Source organism: Phalacrocorax carbo, chromosome 10 (assembly GCF_963921805.1).
Source record: "Phalacrocorax carbo chromosome 10, bPhaCar2.1, whole genome shotgun sequence".
Lineage (NCBI taxonomy): Eukaryota > Metazoa > Chordata > Aves > Suliformes > Phalacrocoracidae > Phalacrocorax > Phalacrocorax carbo.
Genome location: NC_087522.1, coordinates 26,046,329 through 26,074,257, shown reverse-complemented (window position 1 = coordinate 26,074,257; position 27,929 = coordinate 26,046,329). Strand labels below are relative to the sequence as shown.

The 27,929-nt window shown below is 44.9% G+C and overlaps 3 protein-coding genes across 25 annotated transcripts in view; 2 read left to right on the top strand and 1 right to left on the bottom strand.

Moving 5' to 3' along the window:
* Positions 1-12: 12 nt before the first annotated feature.
* KBTBD4 (kelch repeat and BTB domain containing 4) lies at positions 13-7,828 on the top strand. Of its 2 annotated transcripts, XM_064462675.1 has the most exons (5): positions 13-119; positions 2,131-2,751; positions 5,236-5,342; positions 5,754-5,828; positions 5,924-7,828. In XM_064462675.1, exons 1-5 carry the CDS (start codon positions 101-103, stop codon positions 6,782-6,784), a joined length of 1,683 nt encoding a protein of 560 aa, XP_064318745.1. In that variant the 5' UTR covers positions 13-100; the 3' UTR covers positions 6,785-7,828. The 2 variants fall into 2 exon arrangements, with proteins under 2 accessions (XP_064318745.1, XP_064318746.1); XM_064462676.1 differs by lacking the exon at positions 5,754-5,828.
* PTPMT1 (protein tyrosine phosphatase mitochondrial 1) lies at positions 7,728-14,514 on the bottom strand. 3 transcript variants are annotated; one of them, XM_064462711.1, is made up of 4 exons: positions 14,175-14,514; positions 14,005-14,085; positions 13,285-13,476; positions 7,728-8,012 (listed from the first exon to the last, which is right to left on the bottom strand). In XM_064462711.1, the coding sequence occupies exons 1-4, from the start codon at positions 14,343-14,345 to the stop codon at positions 7,965-7,967; spliced, it is 492 nt and encodes a 163-aa protein (XP_064318781.1). In that variant the 5' UTR covers positions 14,346-14,514; the 3' UTR covers positions 7,728-7,964. The 3 variants fall into 3 exon arrangements, with proteins under 3 accessions (XP_064318781.1, XP_064318779.1, XP_064318780.1); XM_064462709.1 differs by having other exon boundaries at positions 7,728-7,995; XM_064462710.1 differs by having other exon boundaries at positions 7,728-7,995; positions 13,366-13,476.
* Positions 14,268-27,929, top strand: part of CELF1 (CUGBP Elav-like family member 1) — a 67,590-nt gene continuing 53,928 nt past the window's right edge. For 10 of the 20 annotated variants that reach the window (XM_064462681.1, XM_064462686.1, XM_064462695.1 and 7 more), the window contains exon 1: positions 14,625-14,813. The gene's annotated coding sequence lies outside the window, so the exon portion shown is untranslated. Of the gene's footprint in view, positions 14,376-14,616; positions 14,814-14,892; positions 14,915-16,022; positions 16,182-26,624; positions 26,712-27,929 lie in introns of those variants that run through there. The other 10 variants (XM_064462698.1, XM_064462697.1, XM_064462696.1 and 7 more) reach the window with 7 other exon arrangements.

Below are 27,929 nucleotides of genomic sequence, written 5' to 3'. Positions count from 1 at the left end.
CTGCCCCGGGGAGGTTTCCGGGTCGGGGGGCGGAAGTGGGGAGTACCTGGTGCGGGGCGAGGGGCGCGGAGGAGGTGCTGGGGCGCTTCGGGCCGGCGGCATGAAGGGAGGCGCTGCAGGTGGGTGCCGTAGCGGAGCCGGGGAGCCCCGACGTCGGCGTACTGGAGCCTGGCGGGACGGTGGGAGGCCGCGGGGGGTGAGCCCAGACCGGGAGCGGGTGAGCAGCGGCCCCGCCGCGGGGGCGCTGGGCTCTGTGGGGATGCGGCCGCTACTGGGAGGGCGAGGCGGCGCCCCGGAGGTCTCCCCAGAGCCGGTGGGGTCCACGGGGGGGGGCTGTGTGTGTGAGGGGGTGTGTGTCCCCCGCTTCCCTGGGAGTGAGCCCTCCTCTCCCTGCCCGGAGGCCGCCGTCTGTTGCCCGTCGTGGCATCCGCGACCCTGTCGGGTGGAAGGAAGGACGGACTGGCGGATGGAGGTGTGCCGGGCGTTGGTGGCGACGCCATCGCCACCTGGGGCCTGGCGCCAGGCGAGTCATCGCTTCGGTAACGCAGAACAGGCGCGGAGCGCCTGGCCGTGCTTTGCAGGACACCTCGCTGTTCCTGCGCCTCTCTCTAAGGCGGAGCTGCCACGGCTGTGAAAGGGAGCTTTGTGTGTACGAAGGAGGACGTGAGGTTCACGGTCCCCTTTAGCCACTGTTGGCGTTTCTTTCGTGACTTGGCACTAGTCCTCCGGAACGGGCACGGGGCGGCGCAGGCAGCTGGCTCCGCTGTGCCGGGGGGGTGGGGGAGCTCATCCCGCGCTGTCCCGGGGCTCTGCTCGGCCGCTCTGGGCTCCAGCCTCCGGCTGCCTCGACCGTAAGGACCAAGAGATTTAACTGAAGCGGGAACTCGTTTGCAGGGTAGGCTTGTGCTTGCTAAAGCAGGCAAACCAGCAGCAACGTGTGCTGTGCCAATTGCAGTTCCTCAGTCTCTTAAGGATTAATGTATAGGTACTTCTAAGACAGACCAGAACTATTGTAAAACAATAAGGGTATAATTAAGACAGGCCGCTATCAGGGATGGGACAGACTTGTCCAGCTACATTAGGGATGCAGACGCTACTTCCCTTGAACAGAACTTGAGCAAAAAACTTAGCAGCCCTCCCGTGTCAAGCAGAGCTACTGTAAGAAAATGCATGTTTGATGGAATAAAGGGTGGAAGAGTAACTGTGAGTCTCTTGGAAAAAAAAAAAAAAATCTTGTCTTTGGGAAATATTGTACTGGAAATCCTGTTTAGTATTCATTGAAGAAATCTGTTCTAACTGTTACCGTGGCTGATAGTTGAGTGTGAATGCAAGCAGTCATCTATTTGCTCCTAATGCTGACGAGATCCATGTTAAAGAAAAACTCTTTTCTACAGCAGTCCTTCTCTGGTTCAGAAGCTTGGACATCTGCAAACAGTCTTGACCAAGATATTTATCTTTTAAATTGAGTTCTCCATGCCACTTGGGAAAAAGCAGCTAACAGTATCTAGCAGGTTATTTGCATGCTGAAGTTATTTGGCACACTAACAAAGTCAGCTATCTCATTTGGCTAGCTTGAGGAACTGGTGGCTATTTCTAGCAGACTTCTCGCACATTTTTTTGGTAAAAACAAGTTCACCTTACTTAATACTACTGCACAGATTCATCATGTTGGTGTCAGATAGTAATTAACTCATGATATGAAGTGCTGTATGTGTTCTCTGTCAGTATGATACTGGAATCGTTTTTCCTTCTAGCCTAGTTATGGTGCTGACACATTCTTTTGGCTTCATGAGTTTCTTGCTGGACTTTCCACTTGAATAACTGTTGCTGCATTTCTTTGTATCAGTGAAGTGAGCGGTGGAAAGATATGCACATCTCCCAGTTCTGCTGGGATGTGATGCTCACTGTACTGGAAGTTTGGTATATATATTATGATTTTAATTATGCCAGCTTCTCATTTGTTGCTTGAGATTCTGAAGCTCAAGCAGAAGTTTCTGGCTACGCTATTTAGATTCAGTCTAAAATATGCTGGCCTCTTACCAATATGTTTGATTTTTCCCTGTATCCTGAAGTGCTGCCTAATCTTCTTAGCTGAAAGAGAAAGCCATGTAATTGTTGTGATTTTTACAGATTGCTGGAGGTCTGATCTGTGTGGCACCATGGACTCATCAGAAGAGACTGGAGGCTCCTCTGCAGAAGAGAACTACTTTGTGAACTACACCTTCACCGACCGCTCCCACTCAGGCCGTGTGGCCCAGGGTATTATGAAATTATGCTTGGAGGATGAGCTCTTTGCTGATGTTACAATATCAGTGGAAGGCAAAGAATTCCAGCTGCACCGTTTGGTCCTCTCAGCTCAGAGTTGCTTTTTCCGTTCTATGTTCACTTCCAACCTAAAGGAGGCCCACAACCGGGTGATTGAGCTGCAGGACGTTAGTGAGAGTGTCTTTCAGCTCCTTGTGGATTATATTTACCATGGGACTGTAAAGCTGAGGGCTGAGGAGTTGCAGGAAACCTATGAAGTGGCAGACATGTACCAGCTGACTGCCCTTTTCGAAGAGTGCTCCCGTTTTCTGGCCCGTACAGTGCAGGTTAGGAACTGTCTGCAGGTCATGTGGTTGGCAGATCAACACAGTGACATGGAGCTCTACACAGCTGCCAAGCACTGTGCAAAGTCACATTTGTCTCAACTGCAAGACACAGAGGAGTTCCTGCACCTGCCTGTCCGCTTACTCACAGACATCCTTACAGGTAAGGAGTTCTTGAGGCTAGCCAGGATGTGGATGTAGGCTTGCAGAGTCTGTCAAGGACTGAACAAAATAGATGGAAAGGTCCAAGCTTTCATAATCGCTGTCTATTCAGAGGCTAAGCTAAGCAAAGCAAAACGTTCTGGATAACTTAATCAGAAAATAAACTATGAATTGTCACTGGATATGAAGCATCTAACCTATAGAAACAGGACCTGGAGGATGCCGGTAACTCCCAGCAGTTCCTGAGTCAACAGGTATTACAGGTTTTTTAAACATAACAACTTTCAACAGTTTTTTGGTTTTATTTGCATTAAAAGTAAACCAAAGAAGCCTTACCAGAAATTAACATCTTATGAAAGTCGTCTATTTTTTTATTTAGTTCTTAATCATTTAACATAGTAAAGCAACCACTCAAAGTTTTTAAGAAGGCTTGAGCACAAGCCTTACTTTTAAACTATGTTAGTGTTATTAACAATTGTATGTAATTGTTAGGATTATTTTAGGTTAGGCACGCAGCTGACTGAAATAGAGGCATTGTAACAGCTTAGGTAACACAGTAATTACCTTGTAAAGGTAACATACGGTAATGGATGTAGTGACTCAGGGTTGTGAAGGATGTGTCAACAGATCAACAACTTAGTCCACCTGCCACCAATCCTTAAAGATTCTCTATGCCCTAGGAAGTACAGCCAGTACTTGAAACCCTCTCCATGATACTGCAGTCACAACTCTATTTTTGTACATTTATGTATCTTTACTCAAGGAAGCAAGAATGTAGAAGCAGCTCGTATATTCAAATGTACTGGATATGGGACCAGACCCCTTTCTTGCTTTTTTAATGAAATAATTTTGTAAATAAGTAAGTAACTATACTCTGTGTGCCATGTGTTTTATATGCTGTTACAACAATAAAACTACCCTGACTGGCTGCTTTGGAATACTGGCAGATCTGTCCGTAAGACTTACGCATAGCATCATCTGAAGGCTATTTTATGAGAGTCTTCACAGATATTGCATTGTACTATCTCTGTCGCATCTAAAGAAATTCACAGTCAAAACCCTATTGAGACCATGTACTGAAAGCTCAAAAAAAGTATGATAATTTTGATTGTTATGTAGCTGAAGTTTTTAAACTACGTTGTGACTTCACTAAAAAAAAAAAAAAAGCTATAGAGGTTAATCACCCTTAATTTCCTAGGGATCCCATGTAGTAACTGTAGTTTTAGGACTGTGGCCTTTAGCATTTGCATTCCTAAATTAAAATAATTGCTCAATAGAAGTTTTTTCCATGCTTCATCTATTTCTATATAGAGAATCACATTACTCCAATATTTACGCCAAAACTTAGCTCATCAAATGGGTTGTTATCTGAAATACACTTCTACTGCTGGCAGGGGAAATATTCTTTTGTAAATCCTGCATCTTTGGTTAGTTAATGGAGAATTAAATAGAGGAAGCTATTACTGGCAAGGATTAAAATCAATTTCATGGAATAGTAATTTATTAAGCTTACCTTTTGTTGCACTCCCTAGGACTCATTTAAAAATCAAAGTTTTTCCATTTAACCACTACACATGATGGATAGCTTATGGCAATCCCTTTTACTAATAAACAGAGTTGAAATGCTTGCCGTAGTTCCACGCTTTTCCTCCTCCCTTCCAGTATAGAGAGAAGTGTGGGAACTTGTCTGATGCCTTCAGCATCACTGAATTCAGGGTTTGTCATGAGAGCATGCTACAAAATCAGAGCGCCTTCATAGGGAAGCCTCTCAATGAATACAGGCATAATTGCTGGCTTTCAAACTAGAAGTAAATGCCTGATCTTCTAGGTAATGTACTGATGACAACGATGCAATAGTTTGTGGCTAACAAAAACTTCTGGTTATGTCTGGAAACAAATCAAAATCTGATGCAGTCTGTTGAGTGTTTCCTACTGTCATGCTGCTAAAGAAAGCTATAGTAGCTCATTGGGGATTTCTGAACGGTAAGAGGATAGCAGCTACACCAGATGTTCAGTCTTGAGGGTCAGCTGTCTGACAATGCTCAGAGAAGGAATATTTCTGCGGGAGGCTTTTGCTAGATAGGTTTCTAGGACCAGCCAGAAAGGCAGGGCAGCTGCTGAGATTCTTACATAGAGAGTATTTTTACTTAAATGCTTAAATAAGAAAATATTTTTCATTATCACAAAGCATGTAAGTTCTCCTTCCTGCCCTCTTTCTCTTGGATGTCAGTTCCTTTGTTGAAACTCATCCAAAGTGCTTAAGATCTGGCAGCTCTGTCTTCTAGACACTGGGCTGGCAGTGCTGATCATGCCTGCCAAAACCTCTAAACCTCTATCTTTTCTTTTGGGTTGGTTTTTTTTCTTTCCCCCCTTTCTAGAAAGTAGGGTTTGTCGGGGGGGGGAGGGAGCTGCAGGAAAAGGATGTTCCTAAGTATGCACACCTTTGTCTAGATATCATAAATGCCTTTCTGTCCCCAAACCGCAGATGGCGTTCCATGTTCTCAGAATCCAACGGTTGCCATAGAAACCTGGATCAACTTCAACAAGGAAGAGCGAGCGAGCTTTTCGGAGACACTGCAATCAAGTCTGAAGGTATAAAAAGACCTTCCGTTCCAGAGTCGGCTTAGCACTTGCTGGTTTCACACTTCCCAAGGCACGGTATTCTGCTCACAGGTGTGACTTGAAAGTTGCAAAATACAAATGCCATTGAAATTCATGGTGCTTGTCTGAGGAATACTTTCACTGTCATAAATAGCAACCCACTGACAGCTTTTTTTAATTTAACCTGAGGCTGCTTTCAATAGTGATTTAAGCAATACCCCAAATAACTTTTACAGCAGATCCTCGTTTGCCAAAGAGACCATTCAGCAATCTGAGTTTGGCATTCCCCTTATAAAAACTCTACCCCATCAGTGATGTAACCAGCCTAAAACACAGATACTTGCATTCCAAGGAAGTCTGTTGCTAGTCTCCTATCTCAGATATGACTGGTATATTTTAAAGGCTTTGAGGCTCCAAATCCTGAATGCTGTAGGGTGGCAGGACTTGGGAAGCAGGTCACACACCTCAGGCCCACAGGTGGGTCCTAAGATGCTGAATAATTTGGTCTTCCACATTGCTGATGTTTGTGTAAACAGGCCTAATTCTGCTGACACCCTCCTCCTTTCTCTCAGGTAATTGGAGAAAATGTTCACATCTACCTGATTGGAAAGGAGTCGTCACGTACCCACTCACTGGCTGTCTCTCTGCATTGTGCTGATGATGATTCCATAAGCGTGAGTGGCCAGAACAGCCTGTGTCACCAGATCACTGCAGCCTGCAAGCACGGTAGTGACCTGTATGTTGTTGGTGGCTCCATTCCACGACGCATGTGGAAATGCAACAATGCGACTGTAGACTGGGAATGGTGTGCCCCTCTACCCCGTGACCGGCTCCAACACACTCTTGTCTCTGTGCCAAGCAAGGATGCAATATATTCACTGGGGGGTAAAACTCTACAGGACACACTCTCTAATGCTGTCATATATTACAGAGTACGAGACAATGTATGGACAGAGACCAGCCAGTTGGAAGTGGCAGTCTCTGGAGCTGCAGGTGTAAACCTTAATGGTGTCATTTACCTGCTGGGGGGTGAGGAAAATGACTTGGACTTCTTCACCAAGCCCTCTCGGCTAATTCAGTGCTATGATACCAACACAGAGAAATGCCATGTGAAGCCATATGTACTGCCTTTTGCAGGGCGCATGCATGCTGCTGTACACAAGGATGTGGTGTTCATTGTAGCTGAGGGGGATTCACTGCTATGCTATAATCCCCTACTGGATAGCTTCACCCGGCTATGCCTGCCAGATGCTTGGAGCTCAGTACCATCCCTCTGGAAAATTGCCAGCTGCAATGGCAGCCTCTATGTTTTTCGCGACCGCTATAAAAAGGGTGATGCAAATACTTTTAAACTTAACCCAGCCACTTCTGTTGTAACAGTCATGAGTGGCATCAAAGTGCTGCTCACTAACTTGCAGTTTGTCCTGGCCTAAGTGGGAAAAACAGGCCCAGTGGTAGAAAGGGCAGCCACGGTGTTCTGCTGTGCAGCTCAGAGCTATCCACCACCCTCAGCACCAGTCCCAGTTACTATGAGCTCACAACATCCAGTAAAGACCCCATCCTCTAAACCTGTGCAGAACAAGTACAGGCTCTCCGGCTGCAGGCCTGTTCTTCTACATAGCACTATTAAAGTTGAACTGCAGCATCTTAGATTTCAGATGGACTAAATGCTATTACTTTGATCCCTTCATGATAAGCTGCCTGTGTTTGAGGCCCAAACTACAACAAATGGCCTTTTTAGCCTGCAACCAATCTGCTAATAAATCCTATAGCGTATGGACAGTATCCTCCTTGGCCCAGACTGCTAGTTTTAACTGCCTGGGAGACTATGTGTTGCTGCTGTGTCAGTTGCAGATGTGGACTGCATCCTCCAGGGACGTCCCCATTCAAACATTCCTGTGTCCTTGTTGCAGAAGAAGGGACTGGCAGAAATATTTACAGCAGACAGATTCCAGAGCTGACCCCAAGACCTTTAGTAGGTTGCATTATTCAGTACTTTTAGAGGAGTGGGAACTTGCTTACTGCTCTGTCATCACCTAGCATAAAGAGGGAGATCATTTTTATGAGCATTGGCTTCCTTTACTGTACAGGGAACCCCACCTGTAATCATAATATAGTGTTGGTGAAAGATGGAATTAAGACCACTCCTACCCCTCTCTGTTGGCACTGTAACCCTTTGGGTAAAAATCTGAATAAAGTCTCTGCTGAGACGAAGTTTTTTTTTTCCTTTGCTGCAAATATTATAGAACTTCCTGTGGACTGCAGTTCAGCTCAGCACTGTGATACTGTTTGTGGGACAGAACAGCTATGGGGCTCTGAGAGCTAAGAGATTAGCCATAAGGAAAGAAAGCTTTAATGAAACAGCCCAACCTCCCCTTTACTGTAATTTATGTAAAAATTTCTTTATTGATGGTCAAGAAGTACAATACTTAAGCCTTCACTACTACATCATTAAAATGTAAGGTTTTTTTAAAGCAGCTAAGACAGAGATTTTTAATAGTTCTTACTGACACTCTGCAGTTATCTCAGTGATCACGTTCCTGTGAAACATCTCCAGGACCTGGACTTGCTTGTGCCGAACGAGGATGTGGGGACGGATCTTAGTAATAGCCTCTATTGCTTCCTGAGGGCTCCAGTGATGCAGCTGAAAAGGCAGAAACCCTGCAAGTGAAAATCCATTCCATCCCTGCACCAGTTAGTGGAGCCTTCCTGGAGGCTAAAGGCAACATTAGGGTTGTTAAGGCAACTTGCTGCTTTGTCCCCTCTGTTAACCTCATGTTCCTCTTAGAGGGGCTTGAATGTTCATGAAATGAGTCCCTCAGTTTAAGAGGGATGGTTGCTGCCTGGAACCTCCATTTTCTGTCTCACTCATGCTTCCATCATGTTGTGAGTAGTTTCCTAGTCTAGTGCCACCAGACCAGAGCAAGAGTGCAGCTTGCTTTTTTAGTTTTTTTAAAAATCTACTAGTAGCATCATAGAATTGTTAAGGCTGGAAAAGACCCTTAAGGTCATCGAGTCCAACTGCTAACCTATCACTGCCAAGTCCACCACTAAACCATTCCTCAAGCACCACGTCTACCCTTCTTTTAAATACCTCCAGGGATGGAGACTCAACCACCTCCCTGGGCAGCCTGTTCCAATGTTTGACAACCCTTTGGTGAAGAAGTTTTTCCTACTATCCAACCTAAACCTCCCCTGGCACAGCTTGAGGCCATTTCCTCTCGTCCTATCACTAGTGACTTGGGAGAAGAGACCAACACCCACCTCACTACAACCTCCTTTCAGGTAGTTGTGGAGAGCCATAAGGTCTCCCCTCAGCCTCCTCCAAGCTAAACAACCCCAGCTCCCTCAGGTGCTTCTCATCAGACTTGATCTCTAGACCCTTCACCAGCTTCGCTGCCCTTCTCTGGACACGCTCCAGCATCTCAATGTCCTTCTTGTAGTGAGGGGCCCAAAACTCACACAGTACTCGAGGTGCGGCCTCACCAGTGCCGAGTACAGGGGCACAATCACTGCCCTGCTCCTGCTGGCCACACTGTTCCTGATACAAGCCAGGACACCATTGGCCTTCTTGGCCACCTGAGCACACTGCTGGCTCATGTTCAGTCATCTGTCAACCAGCATCCCCAGGTCCTTTTCCTCCAGGCAGCTCTCCAGCCACTCCTCCCCAAGCCTGTAGCGTTGCATGGGGTTGTTGTGACCCAAGTGCAGGACCCGGCACTTGGCCTTGTTGAATCTCATACCGTTGGCTCTGGCCCAACAATCCAGCCTGTCCAGGTCCCTCTGTAGGGCCTTTCTGCCCTCCAGCAGATCAACACTTCCACCCAGCGTGGTGTCATCTGCAAACTTACTGAGGGTTCACTCAATTCCCTCATCCAGATCATCAATGAAGATAGTGAACAGGACCGGCCCCAACACTAAGCCCTGGGGAACACCACTCGTGACCAGCTGCCAACTGGATGTGACTCCATTCACCACCACTCTCTGGGCTCGGCCACCCAGCCAGTGTTTAACCCAGCGCAGAGTGCACTTGTCCAAGCCGTGAGCAGCCAGCTTCTCCAGGAGAATGCTGTAGCAGACAGTGTCAAAGGCCTTACTAAAGTCCAAGGAGACAACGTCCACAGCCTTCCCCTCATCCACTAAGCAGGTCACGTTATCATAGGAGACCAGGTTAGTGAGGCAGGACCTCCCTTTCATAAACCCATGCTGGCTGAGCCCAATCCCCTGGTTGTCCCACCTGTGCTGCGTAATGGCATTCAAGATGATCTGCTCTATGACCTTTCCCGGCACCAAGGTCAGGCTGACAGGCCCATAGTTCCCCAGATCCTCCTTCCGACCCTTCTTGTAGAGGGGCATCACATTTGCTAGCTTCCAGTCATCTGGGACCTCCCCAGTTGACCAGGACTGCTGGTAAATGATGGAGAGTGGCTCAGCGAGCTCCTCTGCCAGCTCCCTCAGTGTCCTCGAGTGGATCCCATCCGGTCCCATGGACTTGTGAACATCCAGGTGAAGGAGCAGGTCGGTGACCGCCACCTCTTCAACAGCTGGGACTTCATTCTGCATAGTAGCATCATCTCCCAGCACAGGGGCCTGACAACCCCGAGGATGACCAGTCTGACTATTAAAGACTAAGGCAAAGAAAGCATTAAGTACCTCAGCCTTCTCCTCATCTTTCGTGGCAAGGTTACCTTCCGCATCCAACAAAGGAGGGAGGTTCTCGCTGGCCCTCCTTTTGTCACAGATGTATTTATAAAAACATTTTTTGTTATCTTTAATGGTGGTGGCCAGTTTAAGTTCCAGCTGGGCCTTCGCCTTCCTAATCTTTTCCCTGCATAACCTCACAACACCCTTGTAGTCCTCCTGAGTCACCTGCCCCTTCTTCCAAAGGTGGTAAGCTCTCCTTTTTTTCTTGAGTCCCAGCCAAAGCTCCCTATTCAGCCAAGCCAGTCTTCTCCCCCGCCTGCTTGACTTACAGCCCATGGGGACAGCCTGCTCCACCACCTTTGAGACTTCCTTCTTTAATAACATCCAGCCTTCCTGGACTCCTTTGCCCTTCAGGACTGCCTCCCAAGGGACTCTGTTAACCAGACTCCTTAACAATCCAAAGCCTGCCCTTCTGAAGTTCAGGGTAGCCGTTTTGCTGACCCTCTTCCTCACTTCTCCAAGAATCAAGAACTCTGTCATGTCATGGTCACTGAGCCCTCGACAGCCTCGACCACCCACCTCACCCACCAGGCCGTCTCTGTTCGTAAACAGCAGGTCCAGCGGGGCCCCTCCCCTGGTTGGGTCGCTCACCAGCTGCGTCAGGAAGTTCTCTCCCACACACTCCAGGAACCTCCGAGACTGCTTTCTCTCTGCTGTGATGTATTTCCAGCAGATACATGGCAAGTTGAAGTCTCCCATGAGAACTAGGGCTAGAGATTGTGAGACTTCAGCCAACTGCTGGTAGAGTACTTCGTCTGTCTCCTCATCCTGGCTGGGGGGTCTATAACAGACTCCCACCAGGATGTCTGCCTTATTGGCCTTCCCCCTGATCCTTACCCATAAGCATTCAACCTTATCATTACCGTCATTGAGTTCTAGACAGTCAAAACACTCTCTAACATACAAGGCTACCCCTCCACCTCTCCTTCCTTGCCTGTCCCTTCTAAAGAGCTTGTAGCCATCCATTGCAGTGCTCCAGTTGTGCGAGACATCCCACCATGTTTCCGTGATGGCGACCACATCATAGTTTCCCTGGCACGCAATGGCTTCCAGCTCCTCCTGTTTATTGCCCATGCTGCGTGCATTGGTATAAATGCACTTCAGTTGAGCTATTGATCTCTTCTCCAACACGGGCATGCCACCCCTAGACTCATCCCTAGCAAGCCTGGTTTTATCCCCTTCCCCCTTCGTATCTAGTTTCAAGACCTCTCAATGAGGCCTGCTAACTCCTGAGCCAGAATCCTTTTCCCGCTTTGCGACAGGTGAGCCCCATCTCTCTCCATCAGGCCTGGGGCCATGTAAACTGCCCCATGATCAAAAAAAACAAAATTCCACTGCGGGCACCAGCCTCTGAGCCACGTGTTACTGAGGTGGGACTTCCTGCTCCTCTCCGTATGCCTCCCAGCTACCGACGGCATGGAGGAAAACACTACCTGCGCTCCTGATCCTTCAAGTAATCACCCTAGTTCTCTAAAGTCCCTTTTGATTGTCTTTGCACCTCTCTCAGCTACCTCATCACTGCCATCCTGAACAACCACTAGTGGATAATAATTGGATCCTTCTACTAGCCTAGGGAGCTTCCTGGTAATGTCTCTTATCCTTGCCCCAGGCAGGCAGCAGATTTCCCTATGGGATGGGTCCAGTCAGCATATCGGGCCCTCTGTTCCCCTCAGAAGGGAGTCGCCTACAACAATTACCCTTCTTTTTTTCTTACCAATGGCCATTGTAATGTGTGGGGCTGACTGGTTCCCTCTAGTGAACCCCTTGGGTGGATCACTGTCTGTATCTTCGTCCTCCTGGCCCTCGGGTTCCAGAGCATTATACCTGTTGTGTAAGGGCACCTGGGGGTGCGAAGTCGGCCGGGAGATGATTTGCCTACTGCACCAAGCAGTGATTGGCATCCATCTTCCGTCTCTTGTGTCCCCTCCCTCTGCCTGGTGGCACAAGGGCAGGGGGGCCACTCCTTCTCTTGATGCTTCTATCTGGTGTGCTTGTCTCAGGGATCGTAGGGAGTGGCTCCACCAGTCTATCTCCCTCTCGCATTCCCTGATACTCCTCAGTCTTGCAACTTCTTCTTTCAGCTCTGCCACCATGCTGAGCAGATCCTCCACCTGCTCAAACCTCACGCAGGTCCTGTCTCGGGAGCCCTCCATGACTGGAGCAAGGCTCTGGCACTCCCTGCAGCCAGAGACCTGGGTGGCTGCATATTTTAGTGGGAGTTCTGTCTGCATCGCCACATGCCTCCTGGCGATAGCTCTTGTCTGAGCGGAGACCATGGCTAAGTACTCCCATCACACTTCCAACACTTAGAAAATTTTCCCTTCAGCACTAATAGAAAATTCTCCAGGAAGGGCTTAATAACAACAACAGAAGAATCTATAGGTGGGATTTTGTTCTTAGTGCTGGCTTACCCAGTTGGGTCTGCAGAGGAACTCAGAAAACCAAAGTCACTTCTCTTGATCCTGAGTTGTATTTACTGAAAAGCTTAGAAAGGCTCACCATTTCAGTTAACCAAGGAGAAAATCTGAACAACAAAAATGGATGTTTGTCTGCTTAGTGAACCTACCCTCGCAAGTGACTGATTATTCCCATCTCAATTAGTTCCTCCATAGAAAATTTTAAGAATGGCAGAATCGTTCAAAACCTGTTGAGAACTTACTATATTAATGGCCCAGAAAATTGAGCAGCTTCCTGAAGTATGACTGATCTGCCAGAATCAGCAACAGATACTATCAGACCATGTGTTTCAAAGCTTTGTTGTGACAAGAGCTTGTATTTGCCATAAGATCAGAACATCTTTGCTGGTGCCTGCACTAATAACTGAGCTGGCAGAGGCAGACTGTACAGATGTACAGAGAAGACTACTTACAATGGCAGCTACTTTGCAGCTTCACCACTGTCCCATTGCCAGGAAGCATTATCTTGACAGTATCATAAGTGCAGATGAACAAGGTGTGCAAAGATAAACTGGATTCTCAAAGAAAGCTTAGACTGCAGGTTAGCAAACGTTAAGTTTCACTTGTTCATTTACCTTGGATTTGCCACGTTCTACAAAACGGCAACATAAGTTTGGGGCCTAGCTATCTACCTCCTTTCAAACAGGTCTCCAGTCCAAACTCTGTAAAATGATGGAATACTAACACACCTGTACATGCTTAGGTTTCTTGATTGGCTATACTTGCCCAGACTGTATGAAAATAAACCCCATTTAGTATAGAAGCCTTCTTACTTGAATTAAATATGCTGCCACCATGGTGGCACTGCGGGAGCGTCCTGCCTTGCAGTGCACATAGACACTGTTACCACATGCCTGGTGTTTCATGATGAATTCAACCCCCTTGTGGAGGTTTTCCAAGGTGAGGACTCCAGTTAGATCCACAGTGCTCAGACGCAGTTGCTCCACTCCCATGGCCTCCCATTCCTGAAATTGAGAGAGCAGATTGGATTAGTTAATTTTTGAGGGTTTTTCTCCAGAAAGAAAACCCAGAACCTGCTGAGTCAGTTGGGAGATTCAGTGGGATTGTAAACAGACTATGAGTATCAATTCTTTAGGTCAGATGCATGAAAACTTTGGCTATTCAGAAGGGAGATATTAAAGGGAACTAGAAAGATGTGGTTGAGGTAAAGGAAAGGAGGCGAGCTGGGATCTCGTTGCAAAAGACAAGGCATTCTTGTACGTGCATAGTGATGTGCGCGGAACGAACGCTCCCCTTCCCTCTGCCTTCCTCTCCACCGCTCCAGCCCCAACACTTCACTTGCATCCAAACGTTTTAACGGTTTGTCGCATAGTTTCAAAAGCCGGCTTAGGTACGAAGAAGCCACGTGCTTGCTGTCCCAGGACTTGGCGGTGGCTGCCAGGATCACGGCAGGGGCAGCCAAAGCCTCACCTGCGCCGGGACAAGCGACAAGAGACCCTTCGGGGGGGGGGGCGGGTGGGCACCGGGCTCACCTGGGCGGAGCAGCAGAGGAAGCGGGTCTCGTACTCCTCGTTGAGAGTGACCACGGCGCGTACGTTCTCCTCCGCCACCAGCTGCGGACACAGGCACCGTGAGGGACCGTGAGGAACCGTCCGCCACTCCCGGACCCCCGGCCCGGCTCGCCCCGACGCGCCCGCCTCACCCTGCGGCTACGGCCCCGCAGCGGCAGCGCCCCCAGCAGCACGGTGCCGTCGATGCGGTGGAACCAGGGCCGGCGGGACCCGGGCAGCCGCGCCCGCGCCGCGGTGTACAGCAGCGTCGGGTAGAAGAGAAGCCGTGCTGCCCCGGCGCTCAGCCGCGCCGTCAGCCCCATGGCGGGACAGGCCGCGCAAGGACGGGACGGGTGAGGGGCGGGGGAGCGCCGCGGGCGAACGCATTCAGCATGAGGAGATGGGGGAGCCTGCGGCGGAGCGCCGGGCGGGCCCCCTCCGCAGCCGCGGCGCTTGGAGCGGGGTCATGTCAGACGGGGCGTGGAGGGACCGGGAGGGCGGACAGACAGACAGACGGACGGAGGGAGGGAGGGAAGGAAGGAAGGAAGGTGTACGGCCCCAGCCTCTCCACCCCGGGCCCGGCGTGCCCTCTCCCGGAAGCGCCGCCATCTTGCGGAGCCGGCCTGAGGCGGCGCAGGGAGGCGAGCGGGGCGCGGCAGATCCCCGGGGGCAGGTGAGGGCGGTGGCCGCCAGGAGGAGCTCAGGCCGGGCAGGGCAGGGCAGGGCAGGGCAGGACCGGACCGGACCCGAGCCGAGCCGAGCCCACCGAGAGCGCCATCCGCCTCGCGCAGGTAACGGCTCGCAACCGCCACCGCCTCCTCTTCCTTCTTACTCCCCGGATTCCCGCCCTGAGGCTACTCGTGTCGGGTCGCGGTGGCAGCCCCGGCGGCGGGTGCCTCTCCCCACACCCCACCCACGGCGCGGAGGGGCCGGGGCCCGCGGGGGCAGCCGCGGCCCTGTGCACGCCGCCCCGGGGCCGGTTGCCGCCCCGCCGGGAGCCGCTCCCCTCCCCGCCGCGGGGCCCGGAACCGGAGGCCGCCGGTTGTGGTATCTGATGCGGGTGCTGACAGCGGCTGGGGCAGCGGGAGGCGCTGCAGGTGCGAGCGCAGCCCGCGGTGGCGTCGCCATTTGGGCCGGGGGGAGGGCCCTTGGGGCTGGGGAGCGGCTCCCCGGGCCTCCTCCCCGGGCCCGACGGCTGAAGCGGCGCGGAGGGGCCCGGGACTCGTCCCGGGAACCGGGGCCGCGGCTGCCGCTGTCCGGGCGCGGCGGGAGTCTGCCTGCTGGCGGAACTGGGGTGCGAGGGGACAGAGGCAAGCCGGGTGTGAGGATTTGCGGTCTCAGTGTGAGAAAGCGTGACGGACGAAATAGGAAGAGAAATACAAAACCCACAAGAGACTAAACACAAAATGAACGTTAAATACATGAAGAAGCACGAAAGGTTGATACCAGCACAAGATTTTTATAGGGCTAGTTACGAGCAGGAAGTTGAGAGCCAGCATTATAATAACGTGTGCAACCTTCTCTCCTTTAAATTCCAGAGGAATCGTGGCCCAGACATTTTCATCTTTACGGCACAGGCATTCACTTCTGCCAGAAGTTGTCGGGGAGCATTTTTCAGATGTTATGTCTTGCTCGTATTGTTGTACTGCTTGGCTGTGGTCACTGGGTGTGTTTTATGGAGAGCTTACTTGGTTTGGAAAAATGTTTGGTGGGGATTTACATCTTGAAATATGCTTTGCTTCTGGTCTACAGGAGCTTAGGCTTTCTGAGTATGTTGAAGTTTTGGGTTTGGTTTCTTTTTTTATTATTATTTTGTGCCTGTCTGTCCTTCCAGCCTTACTCTTTGAACCAGTGATCACAATAATTGCTCAATTATCTCCTGGTGCCTTTAGCTGTCTTCTCTGTTGCTTTTCTATAGATTACTTCATCAGATTTTACTGCACAGACTTGGCATTGCATGTCAGTAATAAACCCATCACAGTTTTTTTTCTTCCCCTGAGCTATGTTCTTGGGAGCTCTGCATAACAGAAGATTCTGTGCTTCCAAGAGTTGTGTCTGGACCCAAGTCTTTAAGAGGCAGCTTTGTTGGAAATACTACTGCTGTGGAGGATGTTTAAAAATGCTACTTACATCTTTACACTGTGATAGAAAACGTTAAGGTGGGTGCAGCTTGTATCCTGCAACTTAGTATGTTCGGTTGCATTCCTGCTAATGAAGAGTCCCCTGGGCAGGAACAGAATTCCTATATCTGCTCAGGGACCTGGGTGCAGATGTATATACCAGTAAAACACTTATTTAGGGATTTTAAAATACAATGATGTAAATGATTTTTTTTTAAGGTTCTTACCGTTCTCTTCCAGCCTGTACTCACTTTCAAAATTACTGTTGAAATTTATTCTGGGAAGGTATATGCTGTTTTGTGGGTTGGGTTCACCCTTTCTCAATGATCACTCTTGGATGGCTGTGTTTCACCTTCCCCTGTCAAAGTTTGTGATGTTACATTAGAGATAAATCAGTCGCAGACACTGCCTCCTTAGTTATGTGCTTGCCCTTATGTATCTGCTTCTTTTTTTTTACTTGAAACAAAATAATAGATGCAGGCTTAGGAAACTGTTGACATGTGAAAGAAAGCAGGAGCACAGCACCTGTAAAAAAGTAGATGATTGAAAAGTGACTGTCATAAAGTCATGAACACTAAAACATGAAGATTTGTGTGTTAGGTAGTTTTGTTCTGAAAGTATATAGTTTACAGTAATGAGAACTTACCTGTCTTACAATGGGAGATATGGTAAAGAACTGCACAGTGGTACTTAATACTGTATCCTCCATTCTGCTAGTCCTTCAAAACTAGATGCACATACAAGATTATCATTACATGGTGGGGGGAAGTTGTCTTTAACTTTTATTTCTTCTGCTATGAGTAGGGATTCTGAAGACATGCTGCCTGGCGCTACTCTTCTAAAGGGAAAAAGCAAGGAAGGTGACTGTATAATAGATATGCAATAACTGTATATCTCACCCATAGTAAATCCATAATTTATAAGGTCACTTGCAGGTAACCTTTACAACAATTGAAGAAATATTAGATGAAACACAAGTTATGGCGCTCTGACATGAGAAAAGTATTTATAATATTGTGTAACTTTTATTTTGAAATGACTGCAAACAATATTATGCTGAATTAGTTGAATTTCATAAAATATGTTTATGCAGTTCTTAAGTATTTAGACTCACATTGAGTTAAGTAAAATACTACCTATAATCCAGTCTCTAACTGAACTTGGTAAGAAACTTTGTTTTGAGCAGGGGGTTCCATAACTTTCTTGTATCTTTTTCTGAAATGTGGTTATTGATTTTCAGTTACTGTGTTTCTTAATTTCATCTGTTCACCTTTTGGATCTTCTGCTGCAAATATCTTCAGAGGGCCTGCTCTAATTTTTTCTTTAGTGTTTTTTTTTAGGCTAGGTGGGAAGTGATACAAATTCTCCTTGGTTTTGAGTTTTGCGTATTATTAGTATCTAACTCAGGTATCTAAGAACCCCCCACTGTTCTGGCTATTAAAGTAGAGGCTCTCACTCAGCAACATGTCCATGAGGCAGCCCAGTTTTCCAAGTCATAATGTGAGTTTTGCTACTGAAACAGCAGCAAGTCCAACAGATTCAGATATATATTTCTGCATTCTTATTTATCAGTGTTACCATGAATGTCTTAAATGTTTTATTTCAGTCTAGGCATGTTTGGTATTACTTCTTGACCTTTAACGTACTGTTCCCCAAGACTATGTGCAGAGTTATGCATCGCCTTGGTAACTGCCTTCAGGCAAGAAGGTATCATTTTTATCCATTGATCAGTTATTTGTCAGGGGAGAAAAACCAGTATAAATTAAAGCAGTATAAAATACTTTGGGGTTTATTAGAATGGGAGTTGTAAATTAAGAAAAGTTATCTAGGCCCTTTAATCAGTATTTCTTGTGAAGTATTGCAACACAGAATCATGAGTTGTGATCCTGTTACAAGATTTCTTGAGGCAAGAGAGATTATCTTCACTGGAAAAAAGTATCCAATAGTTTTATTGTCCTTCCTCCTGTCATTAGAGATGCCAGTGTTGTACCAAAAAAATGCAAGATACCACCTTTTCTGTTGTTGCTGTCTACGCCTACTTTAGGTTGTCCTGCCAAGTCACTGTGTTTGGGGCATAACAGGGAAAAGAGAGAGCTTTAGAATTCACATTTTTAAGAGATTTCCCAAACATCAGTGGGAGATTCACCTGATGGGAGATTCAAGCATGTAAAGCTAAAATATGCATTAGGTCAAAGCAGGAAATTTGGATAGAGATAGGGTCAAAATGTAAACTGCTTTAAAACTCTCATGCAAATTAGTCTGCAAAGGCTGTGCTGTAAGGACCAATAGCTCACAAGGCTGAACTGTGATAGGCAGAGCAGGCTGATTTGTTTGACAGCAATATAGTAGGGCACAGTTGTTGTCCCAGGTAAAGGAAGTCTTCTTTCTGGCATCTGGAGCAGCAAAAACTTCCAGCCATCTTAGCCTTGTGCATTTTAGAAGAAAAGGCATTGTTGCTAACTGAATTCAGTTCAGTGAGCAGCTAGATAGCTGAACAGAAGTGTTCAGTAGTTTTCAACTCTTAGTGAAGGATTTCAGTTTAGGTGATGCAGTTTGTGGCACAGGTATATGTGCGTGGAATCAACTATGGAATCAACTTCCAATAAGCTGTCTTCTCTGTCCCATGTATGCATATTGCCCTTCTGTCTTCAGTATTCTCAGTATCTCATGGTCTTTTTTTTGTTTGTTTTTAGAAAAGATGCTGGTTTACTGTCTGCTCTGTTACAGGCAGAGTACTAGTGGCAAACTGACAAACTGCAAGTTTTGGTTAAGAGTCTGTGCCAATTAGAGTAGATTTAGATTCAACAGTTGGTTTGCAAGGGTCAAGTTCCAGGTAGACTAAGATTATATAAACTGGGTTTAAAATCATATCTCTCTGGGATTTTCACATCGAACTTGGAATAACTGGTTTAGATATTGCTGAAATTCAGGTACATGAGCAGGGACTTTGGGTTCTTTGTCCTTTTCAGCAGCATACTTTAAGGAGATCTTGAATGAGCCTGTGGATAAGAGGAGGATGAGTGTTTGTTGAGTATCCATTGTCATGCTGGTACAATATCAGGACGGCTTTCCTTTGCGGACAAGTGGTTGGGTTTGGTGTTTTGTTTTTTATGGTTGCATACCTGTGTTCTCTCAGAACTGGATTCTGTCCCAGTTCTCATAAGAACTCAAGTGAAGTTCTGTGATGTCTTACATTGTTTTTACTTGAAATTAATTTGAGTTTTTCAGGATATTGGCTGGTTTGTTGTTTTTTTTTTTACCTCCATCAATATTGTTCTTTCTGGTAGCTTTCACTCCTATCTGCATACCATAACTTTCACAAAAATAATTTAGTTCTTATGCACTAGATTTCAGTACTTCACATGTCAAAGTAAAACTACTGCTCTCCAAACATCTTATCATTTGAAGTTCAAGTTTTCACTGAATCCAGGAATATTCTATGCTTTTTTTGCATCAAACTACGCAGTTCCAAAGATATTCCAACATATGCATGATATCCAGAAATCCTTCAAAATCTGTTGAAAAGGGAACATTCATGTCCATTTTTTTTCAAAGCAGAGGAGATAGTTATTTATGAAGTCTGTAATTCACGGGAAGTATTAAGCAATATCCAAGTCCACATACAAAAATGGTAGCATCTTCTTTAATTTACTGTATGTAGAGATTTGCAGGATGGGCACTAGGCATCTTAATATCTCCGCAAAATTTTACAAAATAGAGCTTTGATAAATGATTCTTTGGAAGGCAGTGAAATATTGGTCTTCTGGGAAGAGAGAATATATTTTGAATGTCATGTCTAGCCATTGCATTTCCTGTAGGCACAACACAATGTAAAAGTAATTCTTCTCTAATTTATAGTCTTAGATTCCTAAGCAGAGCACTGTCTCAAAATCTTTCTGCCAACTTGTTATTTCTGTTCCAAAAATTCCTGTTTTCCATTTAAACTTCTACATTAAAAAACACATCTTGATGACAGGTCAACTTAGCAAAAAAATTTCATTTCTTCTGTTTTTGTTGTCTTGCCTGTCATTGTGTTGTGATGGTATAGTGTCCAGCACAATTTATGAGGGAAGCAGTGAGAATCCTTGCGCAGTCGTAAGTTATATTAGAATTTACCATTGAAAATTATCAATATACAAAATCTTGGGGGGGGAGGGTTGTATATTTACTTCTCTAAAGCACAGTTTTCACTGTGACTGCTCAGAAATCTGTGATCATATGCTTGGTGACTTAGGAAAAGATAAGTGAGAATATCCTGATAATTATGGAGTAAAGCCACCCATATTACATTTTGGATTGTACATTCAGTGCCAGAATTTGATCACTATCAAAGACTGTAGGTGGTACTGCCTATAGTTTACACTGTGGAAGCTGCTATGACACTGATTCTCTGCTGCAGAATTTGCTTTGGAATTTCTTTGGATTTTTAAGTATTTTTCACTTAATTCAAGACTAAATCTAATAGGCGTTTCATGACTGCTTTCAGGGGAATGGAGCTAGGACATGTATTCTTGATCCTTCTTATGAGGAAGGTAATTCAGGATATGCTTAGGCATACAGCTAATTCTGAGCAAACCAGCATCTTCCTATATTTGCAGGGGGCCTAAACCATAATCTCAGTCCTGAGAAATTTGAAAAAATCGAGATTGTTGGTTTAAATACTAGCATTTTTATATCTACTTGCAAGTCACGATAATAGAACTGTGACTAGTGCACTTCTAATTCTGAATTGGTTACCACATTCCTCTTACAGCTGAAAGTTGCAACTTCCACTTATTTGTGTAAGAGAACTTTTCTACTAACTTCTGTGAGATAGTTCTCTATCACCACATAAATGTGGGATACACTAAGTATAAGAAGTAGGCAGAAGCATAGGGTGATAAACTGATCTTACGAAAAATTATGCTTTTGTATATAAATGAAACTGCTTTTGAGTTTGCAGACTGTCATACCTGTGTACTAAAAAAGTCAGGACTGTGACACTTTTTCTTCTTCGAATACCTAGAGATTCAGGTTCTTGGTTACACTGGTTTTATTCTCTTTCCAGGCCAGAACATAAAAAGGGGGAAGGAGGGGATGCTGCATAGAGGTAGATTTCTTCTGTTTTTAAGAAGAATTGAAACAAAGTTCAGTTTGTGTTTAAACTCTGGTATTAAAGGACTGCTGGGAAAGCAGACGTGATATGGCAGGTCACCATAGTAGTTTGTGTCAATCAGTGGGCTTGCTGGTTTAGGGAAATACTTAAAAAGGGAGAAGGGTTTAAATAGATTGCTATAATTCAGTTTGGGGGGGATATCAAACAAAGAGCTTAGTGTGTGGATGTGTGCTCCAAAAGCCACAAGGAAGACCTGGCCAGTCCGGTAGTTCTTGAAATGCTGGTGGATATGGGGATTCCCTGGAAGGGAGACTCTTGTCTTGTCTCCGAGTTGCTGCCCAGATTCTGTTGGATGAAGAGGGTTGGACATTTCATTATTAAGGTGTACTCAAGCAAAATGGACTTGGAAACCATTTCAAAATAGTAACTCCTCCTTTAAGTCTGTAGACTTTAATTGTTTTCTTCCCGTGCCCAGTGCTACAGTGAAGGGGGTGTGTGTAAAGGAACTTGTCTTAGCAGTGGTCTCTTTCAGAGACCATGTATGGGTAACGCAGTTTGGCTGGTTTGGCTCCCTGCTCCTCCCTCTCGGAGAGCTGAGCAGAATCTCTTCTGCTGAAACTGTTGTTCCACTTTCTGCTTTCTATATTTGTACAGCAGCAGCACGCTAGCTAACTAGGCAGTGTGGCTGGCCTTGTGTGCATTCGGCATTTGCTGAGCAGAATTGAGAGCCAGGGCTTACAGTCTCTGTCTTTACGTCCATCTGTCTGTCTGTCTCTGGGAAGGACTGGCGTTCCAAGTGAAAGGTGATCTGTTTGTGGATTTCTTTTTTTGTAAAATGCAGTTTATCTGAGTTGGGAGTCTAGGGACCGGGAGTGGAGGAGTGAAGGCAGTTGTCTTGCAAGGAGAGTATGTAGTGGGTGGCAGTGGCATCAGAAAGATATGGTTTAAACCTCCAGAAGAGCTGCTCTTTTGTGGGATGAAGGCTTTAATGTCCCTGCCAGCTTTGGGGAGTGATTAGCCAGGGCCTTTAGCTTGCTATAAAAGGTCTGTTGTCATTGTCTGCTGTGAAGATTAATGAAAACTAGATCCTGTCCTGGAAGAACTGAGTGCTGTCTTTGCTTATTATGGGCAAGGGAGATTAATTAGGAGCTAGACCCTGGCCAGCCTAGTTTGGAAGAAGGAGTTGGTGCTAAGGGTTGTGGTTGTAGGAAATACCTTGTTAGGAAGTGCTGGAAACTTGTAACTGGGATTTCCCTGGATGTTCATTTGCATAAACTTTGTGTTAAGGCCCTGCATACATTGGGATGACTCTTCACAATTGCTTTTCTTAAGTAGTAGATCAGGTGAACAAATAGTGGAGGAACCCTGTTAGCTGCTGACAGCATAGTAAACTGTTGATATGATGTTCTTTGAGTAGCAGAAAGGTGCTCGAAACAGTGGCAGCAACTGGATCCACCATTAACATTGGCAATACATTTTTTGAGGGAGAAAGAGGGAAATAGGTGATAGGGTTCTTTTTCTGTCTTTTAGGGGATGCTGTCCACTTAAAATTCTGTTGCCTTTTGAGTATCTATCCCAATAAGCATCAGGCCTTTTGTTTCTGGACTTTGAGTGAGGAAAACATTGTTTCACTTGTGAAACAGAAGGCAGCATCTTGCTCAAGATGCTCATTCCACATTCCGCAAACTCAGTCTGACTTATTTTTCTTCCCTACCACTGCAGTGTCTTCAGTGTATTTCCTCTTGAGAAATCTGTGTGTGTCTCGCACTTGGAAGAAGTGAATTTTGGAGGCAAATGAGGGGATCTCAGCTGCCCAGTGGTGTCTGAATTGCACTGTGCCTGCAGACAGAGAACTGGGAGTGATGTGTGACAGAGGGTCATCTCATTCTTGAACTGCCTGAACTCAAGCAACTTTGTTGTGTGGCTGTTTTCTGATCATTCTTTGTGTAACTGGGACACACTGCTGTAGTTGTTCCATCTTCATATGGAAAACCTATGGAATTTGTTGTAAATATGCAGCTTCTGGGACATTGAGTGTTAAGGTGGTTGTCTTAAGTTCCCTGATCTGTTTCCCAATTCTCACATCCTCCTAAAGCCCTCTGCCTGCCTTTCTCCCCATTTTTCCACTTCCTGACTCCCCAGTTGACATTCTTTCATTTATACTAGCCAGAGCTAGTGGCAGAAGTGGCAAAAACATAATTTAAACTGTTTGAGTTTACAATATCAATTAAAAGCAAATCTTGGTACTGTTTGATGACAGTGACCAGGATTGTACAATTCCTCTAATTTAAAGTGTTTTCTGGTAGCATGCTTATTTTTTGCTTGTAGTCTTGTAGCAGCAATATGATTAGGCAGTTTCAAAGGCCTCTTGGAAGTACAATATTTTTTAATGCAATAGTGTTCATTCTGTGAAAGATGTCATGATAAATGAGTACAACACTGACGTCCACAAGTGCATAGAGTAGATGGACGATAAAGCCAGGCTGTAGAATGGCATTAGGGGATTTCGATCTTCCATTTTATAAGAATCTTCTTAAAGCAATATGTAAGACAGTTACATTGTTCAGAGCTAAGTTAAGCTGTCAGCTTTTGTTCCTTGGAAGGCAGGTGCTTTGACCTATGTATGTAGTAAATTAGTCTTGCACCTATTTCCACAAGTGCAAAAAGGGTGACTTAGTGCTCTGCCTATTTCCAGGAGTTCAAGTGGTTCGTATAGCAAAATATAATGCTTTAGATATGTAAGGTCAGGAAATTGTATTTGCCATATATACTTCAAGTTTAAGGGAGAATACTCAGTAATTGATTGTTTTGAGTTTAAGGGAGAATACCCAGTCTGGATTGACTGCATTGTTATCCTGTTTGCAGAAAAGATTTCATCAAGGTTGGAGACAAGTCAGAAATTAAATTTTGTCTGACATCCTTTGAAGGTCCTGAATTCCATAGGGAGAGGTTCTTTTGAATTTTTCTTCTTACTTTACTGGTTTTATTCTTTATTAAGAGAATTTCTTTTTTTAATGTCATAATCATGCCATTTAATAAAGTTATCTTAAGGATGGACATGTGGGAAGATCATGGGAATTTGGAATTAAGTCCAGTGTTCATCTGAAGTTAGTTAGCTTTTCAACAGCAGTTTTAAGTTTATTACAGGTGTTAAACTTCAGGAAGAGTAAGAGAAAAGTGAACCTTGAAAAGGATTGTCATGTGATTTTTTTAAAAAGCTGAATCATAGTTTAATCAAGAATAGGAGTGACATGTCTTTAAATACTGGAGACTGACCACTGACAAAGAATGGGGACAGTAAAGGTGATTATATGGAAGAACATGCACACACTTCTTACAAGTGTAGTGTTTTCTTAACTGAAGTAGCGGAAGCCTTATTTGTCACTTGGGGCCTTTAAAAAGGATTAATTGGTAGAGAATGTTATGTGAAATTCAGCACCTAAATCTGATGAGGTAGTTCCATGAGTAATTCGAATGCGCATATGCCTGTGTTGCTCTCAAAGAGGCCTCTTCTATCTTTCATGCATTTCCCCTTTCCTTTTTGCTGCCAACAGCATCTGGGTAGTTGTGCAGTGAACTGAATCAGGGTTAATAGTAACATGTCTGGGTTAAAACTATTATTTTCCTGTTGTTGGTAGGTTAGATCACACCTGTATAATTTCCTTTCTCAGGCTTGTTATGCAGTGGTGGGGATGGATAGCTGGTGAGGAAAGAGTTGGGCTCTATTCTTTTGGCAAGAGCGTCAGCTTAAACAATCTACAGTAGGAATATCTTGATCTCTTCCTTTGTATTTCTGCCTGATTTCTGTCTAATCTTTATGGATAGATTATATCCAGTCTTCTCTAGTAATATAGCCCCCCAAAATGAAGTAAAAGTTGTTTGCATGTGTTACCTACTGTGGCACATGGTACTAAATGTTATCGTAACCTATTACTTTGAGTGCTGTATTTGGTACATGCTGCTTTTGGTGCTGTACAGAGAGGCCTGCTGTTTGTTTGGGAAGAAGTTGGTGAACTTTCCTGATGTGACGACAGCAAGAAGATAACGTGCCACGTAGACTGTTACATGTGAGGTTTTGATTCAGGAAGTACAAGGTACCTCCAGAATCTAGACATGAGGTATAGAGACCCTGAGAATCTGGCAAGATACCTAAGAGGATTTTATGTTTGAGTCTGCATGCAGCCAAAACTGTATCTATAGCACTTCTTTTTGTCATAAAGTTTCTGGAGTTTCCTCCTGCTAGCAGTGGAAACCAGCTGATGTCATATTGTGCCTTCCAGGAAAAGTGAATGGAAAGAATTGATGGAGAAGTGTGTAAGTGAAGAATGTCTGCAAATACGTGCAAAGAACTATAAGCAAGTACTGAGCCTCTCTGGTTCTTGGCAAAGTGCATTGACACTCTTGATCTTTCCCACCCAGCTAAAGGCTAAGATCAGGTGACAGATTGAGCCTCGTACAGCAGAGAGGGTTTCTGGGGCCTTGGGAAGAGAGAGGAGCAAGAGAAGCTGCACTGCCAAAAGAGTCAGTGAGCATTAATCACCGCAGCCAAGCAGCCTGGAGGGGGATGTTTCAGAGTCACAAAATGGGCCATGAGGGTAGTTTGTGGAGTAAAGGGCTGCTGATACCAGTAGGAAAGACATTCTATTAGTCATCTTCAGATGTTTGTAATTAAAAATGAAAGTTAGGCTTTTTCAAACACAAAAAAGTACATCTTAAGTGCGGCATTGCATTTCTGGATGGTATTCAGACAAGAATAATGCCTCAGGGTGCTGCATGTGTTTATGCAGTGATGTGTTTTCAGTAAGTATTAGGTTGTAAATTAATGCAGAATTTTTTTCTTTTTTTAATATATTATTTACAGTGGTTTGTATGCTTCAGATATTATAAAGATATTGAAGAGGGGGTAAATATTGCAAAAAAGAAACCAAAATATGTAGGATGATGCTGCAAATGTGACAAATGAGATCGTTTGTCTACCTTCGGAGACCTTGAGTAGAAGCTTAATAAGAACTGCTTTGCAGTGAAATGGTTAGATTTTGTTTCGTTTAGATTTTTGAACAAAAGTCAGGACATTCCTAAGTTAATGTTCCCACAGCAACGCCAGTGTTTGCCTCTGAAGAAAGAGAAAAAATACGAAATTTTTTAAAAGTTTCAGCTCTATATACCCAATATTAAATCTCTTGAAGTGTTAATGAAAATCATTTGCTATTGAAAGTGATTTGAATTAAGAGCCATTCCTTAAAATAGAGCATTGACTCCAGTTCTTTGCAGAGGTAGATGAGTGTAATTTGAGACTTATATCCTTTTACTTCTGCAAAGGATTTGACCATGTGCTATTACAGGGAAAGAAAAATATTGAGCACATTTTTGTACTCTTTGGTTTGCAGGCATGGCAATGGCAGATTCTGCATGGTAGAGTTCATGGCAAGTATTGGTCTAATATAAGCCAAGCAAGAGAGACATACAAGCTTAAGGTAACTCAACCTTTCTTAGTTGTGCTTTTTCAAAATAAAATATAAATGTTTATACTTAAACATTTTGCAAATGCAGAATTTCAAATCTACTCAGAATTTTGACTCCAGTTCAATTCTCATCTTTCAAAATTGGGACACCACAAATTTATTTTCCCTCTGAAGCTGGCAGTAGGTGCTGGAAATGGTCATGGGTACTGTGTCCTCTTTTAGTATTTTAGGTGCAGTAGTACAGAATAACGATTGCATTCGAGGGTCTTTGTAGGGAGACCTGCAGCACGTCATCTTTGTTTGGATTTGAATCTGTTCTTTGGTGCAATCAAAAGAAAGTAGTGTGTAAGTACCTTGATACCATTATAAAATACTTAAATGCACGGCTATGCAAACTGTGTCCATCTAAACGCTGCACGGGGTGATTTTCCCAATGAGACTTTTTTATCTTGCCTTTAACGATAGGTAAGTGAAAGTGTTAGTATTTGAATATTGTGGATGAGATGGATGAGGTTGTTAAAGTTCAGCTAGTGTTGCTGATTCTAGAAGTAGACTTAGTGGTTAAACTGAGAATACTGTTTGTTCACTACATCTCAATCTTTTACCCAAAAGAAGACACAAAACTCTGGCTGCATTTGATAGATCTTCCTGTGGCATGTGCAGTATCCGTGAAGCAAAACATGAATTTGCATTTTCTGAATATTTTGGATCCTTGTTCAGAAAGTAAATAATGTGTTGGTGTGTACCTTATGCATTTTCAAGTCTTGATATTTTGAGAGTCCCTTAATGCCATAATCTGGAAGGATATAGCAAGCTTCAATCTTTTGTTGGTGAGATTCTTTGGTTTTTGTTAACAGGCGAGTGTTTTGTGGAAACTTTTTTTATGAAGTTGTTTACTAGATATTTAGCTGAGATGCAGCTGTAACAATGTGATGATACTCTGACTCCTACTGAATACATTCTGTCACTAGTTCTCAAAATATCTTTTCACAAAGGAAACAAATAAGATTATAATACTGTACAAATGGAATCTCTTAGGACCATGAAGTGACTCGTCCAATGCTATTCAGTCCCATAGTTATGAATAGAACTCGTGTCTTCTAAGCCCCAGTCTCCTGCTTTCAGCAGGAGACCATAGGATTGTTTTGCATCCTCAAAGTGTGTGTCTTGACACTTTCATTGTGGGTTGTAAGACTAATGATGGATCTTGGGAATGTTTAAGCTGTAATT